This window comes from Exophiala mesophila (genome assembly GCF_000836275.1).
Source record: "Exophiala mesophila strain CBS 40295 unplaced genomic scaffold supercont1.3, whole genome shotgun sequence".
Taxonomy (NCBI): Eukaryota; Fungi; Ascomycota; class Eurotiomycetes; order Chaetothyriales; family Herpotrichiellaceae; genus Exophiala; species Exophiala mesophila.
This window is the reverse complement of record NW_015622506.1, coordinates 3,402,348-3,413,883: the sequence shown is the minus strand read 5'-3', so window position 1 is coordinate 3,413,883 and position 11,536 is coordinate 3,402,348. Positions and strand designations below refer to the sequence as shown.

The 11,536-nt window shown below is 51.0% G+C and overlaps 4 protein-coding genes across 5 annotated transcripts; 1 reads left to right on the top strand and 3 right to left on the bottom strand.

The window, feature by feature from the left end:
• Positions 1-550: 550 nt before the first annotated feature.
• PV10_04767 (uncharacterized protein) lies at positions 551-1,659 on the top strand. Its single transcript, XM_016369347.1, has one exon. It carries the CDS (start codon positions 661-663, stop codon positions 1,441-1,443), a length of 783 nt encoding a protein of 260 aa, XP_016225135.1. The 5' UTR covers positions 551-660; the 3' UTR covers positions 1,444-1,659.
• Positions 1,465-3,126, bottom strand: PV10_04766. 2 transcript variants are annotated; one of them, XM_016369346.1, is made up of 3 exons: positions 3,058-3,126; positions 2,344-3,012; positions 1,465-2,239 (listed from the first exon to the last, which is right to left on the bottom strand). In XM_016369346.1, the coding sequence occupies exons 2-3, from the start codon at positions 2,740-2,742 to the stop codon at positions 1,532-1,534; spliced, it is 1,107 nt and encodes a 368-aa protein (XP_016225134.1). In that variant the 5' UTR covers positions 2,743-3,012; positions 3,058-3,126; the 3' UTR covers positions 1,465-1,531. The 2 variants fall into 2 exon arrangements, with proteins under 2 accessions (XP_016225134.1, XP_016225133.1); XM_016369345.1 differs by having other exon boundaries at positions 2,344-3,126.
• A 207-nt stretch (positions 3,127-3,333) lies between these two features.
• PV10_04765 (uncharacterized protein) lies at positions 3,334-6,525 on the bottom strand. The gene is made up of 5 exons (XM_016369344.1): positions 6,042-6,525; positions 5,916-5,980; positions 5,353-5,846; positions 5,110-5,295; positions 3,334-5,063 (listed from the first exon to the last, which is right to left on the bottom strand). The coding sequence occupies exons 1-5, from the start codon at positions 6,215-6,217 to the stop codon at positions 3,462-3,464; spliced, it is 2,523 nt and encodes an 840-aa protein (XP_016225132.1). The 5' UTR covers positions 6,218-6,525; the 3' UTR covers positions 3,334-3,461.
• A 2,216-nt stretch (positions 6,526-8,741) lies between these two features.
• On the bottom strand, positions 8,742-11,105 carry PV10_04764 (uncharacterized protein). Its single transcript, XM_016369343.1, has 2 exons — positions 10,643-11,105; positions 8,742-10,591 (listed from the first exon to the last, which is right to left on the bottom strand). Exons 1-2 carry the CDS (start codon positions 10,828-10,830, stop codon positions 8,923-8,925), a joined length of 1,857 nt encoding a protein of 618 aa, XP_016225131.1. The 5' UTR covers positions 10,831-11,105; the 3' UTR covers positions 8,742-8,922.
• Positions 11,106-11,536: the final 431 nt, after the last annotated feature.

Sequence of the window (11,536 nt, the reverse complement as noted above, 5' to 3'; positions counted from 1 at the left end):
ATATTTGGGCGATATTTCTCGACTGGCATGCTTTGCTCGTTTCACCATTTGAGGAGTCGTCGTTGTACTCGTACTACTGTAGACGAGGAATGTGGGTCACTGACCTGAGCTTTGCAGCTGGTATGGGGAAACTCCTGAGGGACGCACGGGAGGCAGCCCACAGCAGCCCCAGAAGGTTAATTTGGCGCGAATACAAGACTTCGGTTGGTGTTTCATCATTTACGAGTCACGGGTCACCACTTGAGGCGAGTGGCTGTTGATTTTTGTGGAATGCCACGGATGCATACCTGAGAATTAAGTATTTCGCTCTAAAGAATGGTCCAAACTTCAATGATCAAATATGGTAAACGTCCAGCTGTGCCCAGTTGAAGTCGGAGTGAGGGTCCATGAGGAAGAAGGATATCCATCTTGCATGTGATCCGGGGCATGAAACTCTACTCCGTACGCTAATCTCAGCCTCGTGGCCTTGCCAAGTGCAGTGCCAGTGCTCGCGACTGCTGCTTCTCCAATTATTTTCTCTGCGCATTTTTGAAAGTCGCCGACTTGCCCAAAGCTCTACCGTGCTCTCCCTACAATCATAGATATGTAATCTTTGATCGATCACCTCTACATCACCTAGTACGACGATGAGAGACCATGACATAACTTGGAAAAAAAACCATGGTACGCATCAAACATCGCTACCTCCTCTTCAACATCCTCTACCCGACCGACGTCTCCGCAGTGCCATTTGAACATACAATTACTCGCACTTCTACCCAATATCATCACGCCGATCACACGCCCTCCGCCACAACCAAATCTGCGCCCAAGCCAACGCCAACACCACCAACATTATCCAGCCACACATCCAGCCTCACACCAACACCAAGACCAACACCTTCATTCATCACCATCCACCGACCCAGCCCCTCTCATCTTACGTCCCAGCTCCTACTATCGACATTGCGACACACGATAGCGCACAACTTTGGCGACCACGGCTTGGCCGTCGTGCAAGCCGGACTGCGCGTCGTGTATTTCTCTCCTGCCACCTCGACTTGTATACTGCGCTGTCCTCGAGCTCAGGTCAGGCTTGTGTGGGCTGGTTTGACTTTCTTGGACGGGTTTCCAGGGTCACAGAGAGGGGGTGCCGATGTCGCTTGTGTGGTCCAGGTGGTGCGTGTGAGTGGTACGATTCGTAAGAGTGAGGAGGAGTTGGTGAGGAGAGCGAGGAGGGATATTGTGAGGGCGAAGATGGAGGGTTGGGATACTACAGGTGAGGAAGTCGACATTGATGGCAAGCTATTAAAGGGTGTTACCGGTGGTGCTGCCACTAGGGGACAACAAGGTCGAATGGCGTTGGCGTCTAATATCGCAGGGTCGGATGGAATAGAGGATATACCTGACGAGGAGGAGGACGACGAAGACTTAGACGACGATATGAGCGACATGGATGAATGATACAAGGCTGCATCTTACCGTGGGGTATCACATCTATTAATTGACAGCAGTTTCAAGTGGCAATATAACCAACCGACATCAGTGGATGTCATGAAGGTCCTCTCTCCTGTCTTTTATCACCTTTCCGCCGAACCTTGACCCCTCCATCAAAAGGGACATCTTTCCTAAAATCATCCAAGTCCATATCATCACCAAGAGACATGCCACCATTTCCACCTTGACTCTGCATTCCCTGATTCCATTCTTCCTCTCTCTTCTTCTGTTCCTCCTCCTCTTGTTTCCTCTCAATCTCATCCCACTCGTCTTTCTGATCGATCCATCTCTCCTGCACATCTCTGACGTCGAGATTACCCATGCCGTCTCTCACGGCAACTTGCCAGACGCTGTCGCCGGCACCTTCAGCGCCTCCAAAGGCATACCCTCCAGCGCGGTCGATCGTCCTCAATAACGACATCATACTCTTCTTGTCCTCGACGGCCAAAGTCTCGAAGCCGACGAGTCCAAATTCCTCGACAAGCCGGATGATGGCCTCATTTAAGGCCTGGAACTTGCCTTGTCCGAACATGGGTGACTCTAATTCCAGTTTCGGGAGAAGATATTCTAGGTCTTGCACTTCGGTGTAGTAGTCGAGGTTGAAGTCGAGGGCGGGAAATTTATGGAGGTTGTCCATCTTGGTGAGGACGTTGATATGGGTGAGATCCATCTGTAGCATGCTGCGTAGACATAGGAGGAGGGTAGAGATGTATAGGGACGGGAGAGTTAGGGCATAGGAGTCGATTAGATTGACAACGACAAGCTAGAAAAATAGACCAATTGTCAGCAAAGCCTTCTTTTCTCGTCCATTATCTCAGTCGTACCCCGAAGGAGGTAGAACCCAAAAGGAGGATATTGGAAACTCACACGATACCCAGCTCTCTTAACCAATGCATTCACAATCTGCCGCAGACTGTCATGATGTGTGAACAATTCCACCTGACCCGGACAATCGAAGAGAACGTAATCGTCACCAAGTTCAGAAAGACGATTTATCAGCCAGTCGAGGTTATGCTCGACCTCTTCAAGCGCATATAGGACTCCGCCATTAGGACCTAGCATGGTATCCTCATCGCCCATGATCGATTCCAACGTCACCAGCTCGCGTACATCCACTGCGGCTTTGTATGAGGTCGACTCGTTAGCGGGGTCTAGGTTCACAATGCTTGCTTTGCGTCCTATCGCCCCCATGAACTGTTGCATTCCATTGCAATATGTCGATTTGCCTGCACCCGGTGGACCAATCACTAGTTGTGCGAATGGCATGGTTGTTTCTCCTGTTTTGTCTTGTCTCCGACTGGTACGGTTCGGAGGCCGCTCGCTCTGCGTCGTGTAGTTTGCGTTGGTTGTGTCGCAAGTCTCGAGATTCGTGCGTGCGTACGTATGTATGACAACAGATGTAGGGAGGAGGAGGAATCTCGCACAGTTCAGCCAATTCTTGTGGATGCTAGGGTCGATGAGGACTCGGTGATTGTCTGCTGCGCTCACTGCAATTTAGCGGGTGATTCGGTGGGTGCAGTCATGGCGCATTGATTTCTATATAGTCAGAAAGGTAATCAGGTCATGGAGGAGCAAGGTTACTGTGTCAGCCCTCTGTCGCCGGTCTCGTGAACACGTATTGTGAAACTATTGCTCCGAGTTGTCTCGTCCACCGTCCGTCACAATAAGTTTGTAAGAATGCAGTGACGCAGTTTCATGCAAATCTGTCGGAACGGCAGATGAATTTCTCCGAAGCCCCGCCAATCAACGTGACCCAGGAGGCCGAGGGGCCCCTATACACACCAGCCTCACCACAAATAAATTCTCTCGATTATCGATAATAGCAACACAAGGACTATACATGCTTCGAATTCGCCTTCCTCGCGTATAGATATAGATATAGATGGAGAAATTGGTATTGTACTGTACACCACCATACTGTACAAGCTTTGGGTCTGTCATTGGTCATACATCTTGTCCTGTGTATCGTCTTGGTCCTTTGGTCGTTATACACGTGCCCCACCCGTTTTGCCCTCAGCGCCGACCTCATACGAGTTCTCCACAGTAATATCCCATTTCCATCCCCCCATCTTGATCGATGACCACCCTTCCGGTCGAAGGCCAAAAAGTCCAAATGCCTCTGTCACCCATGTTGACCTGTCTTGACCTGTTGGTTCAATGTCCAACAGCCCGGTCTGTAAGACCCCTGAGCGTCCGTCATATCCTCCACTACTCTCACTAGTCGGTGTGGTGGTCAGCTCCACGTCAATACCGTTCTTCTCATGATCCACCATAGTTGCTTCGTCACTCCGCCGACGTGGAGACTTCAAAACACCCAAGTGATTCTTGAACAACGCCGACCGGGATGACTCGTTGTCATAGACTGTCGACGCCGTCGAATTTGACCTTCGAAAGTTGTGAATGCTACTTGAGATTGTGCGCTTGCGTATCCCTCCCCGAGCCAGATGGCCGAATTCATCCATCATCACCTCAGCAAAGTCTTCATCAGTGTGTCCAATATCCAACTCATGCTGTTGAGCACTGAAAAAGGATAATGGCACATAGGTCAAGTCTTTTGTCGCTGAAGTGGCATGGATGTCCCTCAATACTCTCACGGTGAGGAGTGTGCAAGAAGTCATTTCAGTTTGTAAGCTTCGTCGACAGCGGACGCGGAATTCTTTGACAGAAAACTTGGCTCCCATCATGGTCGAAGGATCGCCAATCATGTCCACAAGCTTGACGAAAGCATTGTAAAGGCTCCAACGCACGTCGTCTTGCAACTGTCCTCCACTGGCTCGATTGGCCAGGGCCGTCATGACATCGCTCACTGCCATTTCGTCGTAATATCGCAACTGGTACATTTGCTGGTTTGAAAACTGGTGTGACTGGATCGTTGTATAGGGGAGTTGACTCTGACAGCCTTTCTCGACCAACACGTCGAAGCTCTTGTAGACGCTGGGTCGGAGCATGAAACACGCGAGATGAACGCCCGGAGGTGGAAGCGACTTTTCGGTGGTGCCCAGATCCATCCTTTCAAAGCGTTTCACCAACCTTTCACGGCTTGTTTGCATGTTTTTGGCCAAGGTTTCCGATACTTGGCTCACGGAACCAAATCGATAGCCAAGCGCAGCGAATTTAGCTGTCTCAGCCTCGGTGAGACGGCGATTGAGGAACAGATACTTGCCTTTCGCAACAGTCATGGATCTTGCACCGCCCTCGGCATCGGAACCATACTCAAAGGTGTCACTGACGGGAGTTTTGTTGCCTTTACCTTGAGTCCCAGAAATAGGCGTTGCTCCTGTCTCCAGTGGCTCTTCGAAGAGCACTCCTACCCGCTCGAGTGGTTCGTGAATCAACGTTGCCAGCTGCTGAGCAGCGACGCAGAACAGCTGTTTGAAAATGGGAGCAAAATTCATGGAATTCTCGGTGAGGTTGTCTGAAATGTTTGGATGCGTCTGACTTGGTCGATACTGGCGTGCGATAGGGTCCTTCTCCAGATAGTCGGCCATTCCTGGGATGTATTCTCGGATTGTGCTCCAATGTCTGGATGCTCGGTAGATCCAGACGAATGTACTGTGTGATCTACCGAGATCGTCGTCGCCGAATTTCTGTACTGAGTCAGGCCTATGCCCTGCTAAGTGGATATAGACTTACCCTTTCGACATAATGGTTTGTTATCTTTTGGCTTGGTAGCACACCTTCTTGGGTAACCATGATTCGACCTTCAGCATCAAAGTAGGCACAAGCCAGAACGAGCCTCTGCGCTTTGTGCTTTGCGGCCATCAGGTTGCGACCTCTGATGAAGGCTATTACCAGCAGCACGAGGCATGAGGCAATCGACTATACAAAAGTCAGGATTTCAGAAGCAACGACAGAGAAAGCAGGATAGCGGCTGACCAGAGTGGACGCAATGATGGAGGTGATGTTTCTCGAACTTCCATGGACAGTCAGGTTTCCCTTCCATCGATATTCGGTCCCGATTGCAGCAGTCCAATGCATGCCCGACACAGCCAAGGCTAATGCCACACCACACGAACCCCTTTTCCACCAAGTGTCGGTCCATTTTTCTCGCAGGCGGAAGAAGACGCTTAGAGCGACGAAGCTGGCAAAGACGGAGATGATAGCTGCTCCCACGACATTGCCGACCTTGTAGGAGCAGTGATAGTTTTCAATGCCCAACTGACCCAGGTAGTGCATGCCACAGACGGCCGCGCCGGTCAAACATGCAGCAATGGCGACGTGAAGCTGGCGGGCTCTTTTTGTGACACCAAGGGTGTAGAAAGCAAGGATGAGAACCAGAATTGGCATGAAGAAGGACAGAGCGGTATATCCGGGATTGTACAGGATCTGACGTTCGGGCACACCGTACTCCAAGACAACAGCTCTATTGCCTATAATTGTGTCAACATCGAGACGGGACCGATGACGAGGATGGAGGAAGAGTTGAGCAGGAGGCTTACCGACGAAGTGCATTGCCCAGATTCCAAAGCCTCCCATGGTGATGGCAGCGGCACACAGAAGATACCTGCCAAGGGGTCAGTGATGGGGAGATATCGACATGTACGAGTTTTGGATCGTGGACGGACCAATTATAGATTCCTTGGATCGAGGTGCGCCGCTGTAGCAGCTCCAAGGTTGTGATACATCCTATACAAGATGTGAAAAAGGAAAGGACAATGTGCCAGGCAGCATAAGAGACATGTGAAGGAAGTTCCTGCCGTGTATATAAGGATGAAACGAGGGGAAAGCCATTCTGATCCATCCCATCAGAGGGGATAGGAACGATGGGCAAAGGCTAGGAAAATAACGAGCGAGGCTGAGGGTTGATGTCAGGAAGATATGCTCAAAGCCTTTTTGATATGCGGCCGTTCAAGAATATCGACGACTTGCCTTGGGCAGGTGCCACGACAGAAGTCAGGTGAGGGCGAGACGAGTCATCAGGAAATGGACGGTGAAGGAATGAGAGGTGGTGACTTGTTAAAGAAGGGCAAGAGCTCACAAGAACCGTTCACCACAGTGGAAACGACGTCCGCTACCACTCGGACGAATGATCTCATCGTGAGTGTCTCAGAGTATTAGAGCAAGGGAAGAGTTTGCTTAGGGTTTGGCACGACGCGAGATGGGCCGGGCATCTCAATGTGTCAAGTGCTCATCAACACCAAGGCCAGCGGCGGCGGGTCGGGGATGCAGTTCAAGCTAGTAGAGATGTAGGGGGACGAATAGAGAGCAGCGGTGGCGCTAGGATCCGCCTGCATTGAAATATAGTTGACATATGTGTACAGATATCTTGGAACAGTGGATGGTGGAGGATCTTGGAGAGTTGGGTTTGGGGACAAGGCGTGGAAGACGTTGAATATGGGACTGACAGAGGATCCATCGCTCGCGAGGGAGAGAAATCTCGACAACTGATTCGACGCAGGCTTCGTGTGGACCAGAACGGTTGGAAGTGATAGGTGCAAGTGGCACAACATGTCAAAAAGGTGACAGGACGGGAGGGTAGGGACGATCGCACGATGAATCTCGGCCTAGCATTCCAAGCAACGTTAGAAACGTTAGCAGCATTGATGGACCAGAAACATGACGCGGGGAGAATTGGTCCGAGGGGCAAGACCAGAAGAGGAGCAAGAATCAATTTTGCAGAGATGAAAGAAACCTGAGATGATGGTCCAAGGCTCAAGCCAAGATGGTCGAGATCTGTAGTACAAGTTCTGGTTTCTAACTAAAGACGCCTCTCTCCCAGTTCCCCAGTACCAAAGCCCTGGTGGCCAGAATAGGCGAAATCCAGGCTACACTTTACCTAGTAGGTGGTAGTTGGGGTCCCGAGGGTCCCTAATTCGCGTTGAGTTTGCACCTGGTAACGTTGGCAGAGAGTTGTGGCTGGAGAGTTGAGTTTGAGTCAAGAGACTTGGTGAGCAACTCTCTACAACAAAAAGTCAGAATTTACATACTGCTACTAAACTGGATACGTTCAATGTCTGCGTACAGTGTTCGCAGACCTTGTAGGCAATGATCAATGGAAACGAGATTAAGCGACAGCAGTGGGTCAACAGAACATGTCGATGAGGCTAAAATCTGAGGCTCATTCCCCGAGCCGCGTGCATGTGTGCATGGCATTGGAACTGAAGGACAAATCGCTTTGCAACATGATCGATGATCGTCGTAGAGATCGGGGATCTGGAGATCTCAGGCTCGATACGAGAACAGGATCGCACTGTGAACTACAAAGGCGAATATCATATCCGAACTTTGTGTGAATGCCATGATGCCAATGACAACTGACAGTCAGTGACAGCTGTATGTACTCAGTGAACATCAAAGGCAAAATAATAGCATGCCAAGGGAGAGCGCTGTGGTCAAGACCCTGGAGTGTCTGCATGGGTGGCCGAGGGGCCCTCGGGCTGTTATTGGGGGGGATTTACAAGACATGGGGCATGGCTGGGCATGGCAGGGCCGTATTCCTGAAAAGGAAGACCTACCCAAGGACCTAAATTCTATACTTGCGCCACAAGAGTCCTGCTCCCCAAGCAATAGGACCTGACTAGAGGTTACAGAGCTCGCCAGCTTGCAACTTTTCTGGAGCAATGGAATCAGGAGGTCGAGGATTGTTATTCGCCTTAGTTAATCCCCGACACTCTTACCGACAAACTCTAGATGAAAAACCCCTACAGCAGCCACCATGGAGTCTCTGGGAGAGGTGCAGGAACCCACTCGGTAACTTGATATCTACTCCGTACAGAGTACTTAGAGGCGGGGCTATTGCCGAGGGGCCGAGAGTTTCTTCACTTGACCTTGTTAGGTAGGTGTGATGTACTCCGTAGAGGAGTAGGCTCATAGGTGTGTTCCCTTGTCCCAATAATAATAAATTGAGTTCCCAACTCAACTGCACATCCACGTACTTATCTCCACCATAGTCAAAAGTATATGCATAGGACCACGACGTTTATGACTTCATCCAAGCCGAACATTTCACCAGAAATTTGCGAGTTATTTCTGAGGCACCTGGGCTCATCAATGCGAGAAATGCATAGGTACGTAGCTAACCAGCTCAGTAAGGAATCGTACTTGGAGCAAATCTGAGCAATTGCATCAGACCCAAGAACACGAACTGCCAAGACGGATTATTCCTTCCGTAGAAAGAACCCCCCTCCTCGTCCCCCCCTTGGCCGCTATACGTAAATGTCTTCCCCAAACACGAGGGCCAAGTGGCTTCAGATGAGACCAAGATCCCGACACTTCGGCGCAAATACCAAATGCAATAAAGATTAGTACCTTCTGTAGTACTACTCCGTACGTGCTTGGGCAAATCTACTCATTTCTGTAGCGTCATCGTGCGGCAACATGACCTCCTGGCCAGAGTCTAGTCCTCGACTCCTCCACCCTGCGCCGGCTTAAACAGTGACTAAATTACAAATCGTCCCTTCCAACCTCAACTTGGGCGAAGCGTGAGACAGGGAGACCACAGTAGACTTATCGCTCGTTCTTCCGTGCAACCCCAGATCCCTTGTCTTCATCCTCACTGTCGGAGGCGAGGTCGTAATGATTCGCTTCCATGTCTCGTCGCCGTGAACTGGGGAGATTGTCCAGTTCATTTTCATCAAAATCTCCCGCTTCCACGTCTCGGCCTTTGAACCCATTGGCAAGGGGCACACTGATGTAGCCTTGATCACGAGCTTTTCTGCGACCACGCCAGACCCACCATCCAAACAGTGCCGCCGCAATCAGTACAAACACTAGCGCCGCTTCTCCGCTGCGATAGTATGCCTTGAGCTCTGCGTCCTTTAACTTTTGCTTGCCGTCTTCAATCGCCACCGTGCTGTTGGGATGACCCCCAACACTCGTCTCGCTGCCTGCCCTTTCGCCGTCTATGCGACTATCGGCCGGTGTGCCTCCGATGCTCGCAATGTCCACTCCCATGAACCGGTCCAGCATGTCTCGGCTTCGGCGAGGCCAATCAAACGGAACCATGTGGCTGGCGTTGTAAAAGAGCACATACGTGAGGTTTCGTGCCTCCTGATAGATGCCTGCGGGCTCGCCCTCAAACGTCCAGTCGCGCTTCGGAGCCCAGACACCAGGAGACAATTCGAACCCAGTGCCGCCATCCCATTTCATATTGCTGATCATATCTTCTGTCCCCTTGTGGTTGCATATCAAGTCTTTGGCTCCGCTGAAAAGGAGAATGGGGACTCCAGCCTCGAGAATCTCAGGCAAGAAGTCGACGCTGGGTTTCGAGTGACTAGCTCGGAATGCAGACGATACGGCACCAGAACACTCGGTCCAGCCAGTCCGCTTGTCCGGGTTGATGTGCAGAGCATCCACGACGTCCTGTTGCCTCAGCCACGGCGTCACAGTGGTCAGGTCAGGAGGCCATGCCATACCACATGATGGCCAGTCGTCCTTCAAACGAACGTCATACATGTTAAAACACTTGCCATCCGCCTTGCTGACGTCCAGAATCACCGAAAGCACACTTTCACAGATGCTGATGTCAACCTTTTCAGTCCCACCGGGTTTGCTTAGTTCTGCCAGGCAGTTGACCTGTGCCGATTCAACCCTTTGTGCATTGGGAGTGCCGCCTTGGATGAGACCTTCCTCGTAAGCAAAAGGCAGGTATGCAGGGTATTGCTCTGAAGGGGCGATCCAACCATTGCCGATAAGCAAGCCCTGGATATCCCATGTCTTCTTCCCGGCTGCTCTCGCTCGCTTGTTCCGCTGCAATAAGGTTCGTACAATATAGGGGATATGCTGACCGGCGTAGGATTCGCCAGCAAAGTAGATGTCGTCGTTCTCATATTCGGGAAACAGCGCAAACCATTTTTCCAGGAAGATGACGAATTGATCGGCCATGTCTTGCAGCTCATGCAAATAGCTGTCACTGTTGACGTAGCTGAAGCCTGTGCCGACGGGATTGTCGACAAATAAGAGGTTGGCAAACTCGTCCCAGGATCCCTCGTTGTACCTAAGCTTTCCGCCCTCTTGCACACGGTATGGGCCCAATTCCATCAGCGCACCGTCCATTGAACTACAGCCCGGTCCACCATTGAGCCAGATAACGGTTCGCGATCGATCGGCAATGTGTCGATTCTGGTAATGCCAGAAGAACAAGTGTCCGTTATGTTCGGGGGTGATTTCAATATGGCTATCTTGATGTCAGCTGGCATAATTGAAGAGCAGATAGGGTCGAACGCACCCTGCGTGCATTTTTAAGAGCGGCCCATCAGGCTGCCCAGGAAGGGACTTGACATAGTAGTCTGATGCAGTCTTATCCGCCGCAGATGTAGAGTGTGACATGACCAACAGCGCAGCCAACGCCCAGGGCAAAATCCGCGTGAGCCGAAGCGGCCATGTCCGGAAGTGTGTAGGTGAGGGTGTCCTCATCTTGAGACCAAGGAGAGAAAGAATATTAAGGAAAAAGTCGCGATCGAGCTATTAACATCTTCTGCCAATGTCAGACTAGGCAGACCGTCCGAAAAGGGTGGTTCAATAGGTTGGCGTGAAAGAAGCGTCGGAGAGAAGACAAGTATTAAATTTCGAAGAGATGAACGGGAGGAGCGTCGGAGAGAACGAGAAGGATATCAGTGACAATAACAAAAGAAGGTAGTCACAAAAAGGTCGGTGGTGGCTGATCAGAAATATTGTAGAGGACTTTAGAGTGGCCACAGTTCAAGGGACGACAGGATGGTTCCAAGTTCCAGGGTGTTGAATTGATCTGCGTACAAGGTTGTTAGTAGCAGACTACCAGCGCCCAGCACGTCCAAGCCCACTATAATCGTGGAGGCCACCAGTTAACGGCTGTTTAGGTCAGCCGCCAGAGGGCCCGGGCCTCGCACTCGGCTCTTTTAGGGGCACTAATAGCGCGTTGACATGCCGAGAAGCGCCCCTCGGCCCTTGACACGTACCTGAAAGGGTCCCTGAAGTGAACCATCCCTTTTTCCCAGTCTGATAAAGTGTCTCATCTGCCAGGTGCTACCACAGAGGACGTAGGGTTCTGCGCATGTTGCAGGCTTCCAATGCACGGCTTGTTTTGCGGCATTGAGGGTCCATAATGCTGGTCCTCGTACAGCATGTGTGCATGTACAGTATG

What these genes read in the sequence shown, in the direction of transcription:
- PV10_04767 (XM_016369347.1), top strand. Translation starts at nt 661, where the DNA reads ATGGTACGCATCAAACATCGCTACCTCCTCTTCAACATCCTCTACCCG.
- PV10_04766 (XM_016369345.1), bottom strand. Translation starts at nt 2,742, where the DNA reads ATGCCATTCGCACAACTAGTGATTGGTCCACCGGGTGCAGGCAAATCG. An exon ending in TTAAGAGAGCTGGGTATCGT is followed by an intron (nt 2,240 to 2,343) that starts GTGAGTTTCCAA and finishes CTATTTTTCTAG; the next exon opens with CTTGTCGTTGTCAATCTAAT.
- PV10_04765 (XM_016369344.1), bottom strand. Translation starts at nt 6,217, where the DNA reads ATGGATCAGAATGGCTTTCCCCTCGTTTCATCCTTATATACACGGCAG. An exon ending in ATCCAAGGAATCTATAATTG is followed by an intron (nt 5,981 to 6,041) that starts GTCCGTCCACGA and finishes ACCCCTTGGCAG; the next exon opens with GTATCTTCTGTGTGCCGCTG. An exon ending in CCATCATTGCGTCCACTCTG is followed by an intron (nt 5,296 to 5,352) that starts GTCAGCCGCTAT and finishes ACTTTTGTATAG; the next exon opens with TCGATTGCCTCATGCCTCGT.
- PV10_04764 (XM_016369343.1), bottom strand. Translation starts at nt 10,830, where the DNA reads ATGAGGACACCCTCACCTACACACTTCCGGACATGGCCGCTTCGGCTC. An exon ending in CTCTTAAAAATGCACGCAGG is followed by an intron (nt 10,592 to 10,642) that starts GTGCGTTCGACC and finishes ACATCAAGATAG; the next exon opens with CCATATTGAAATCACCCCCG.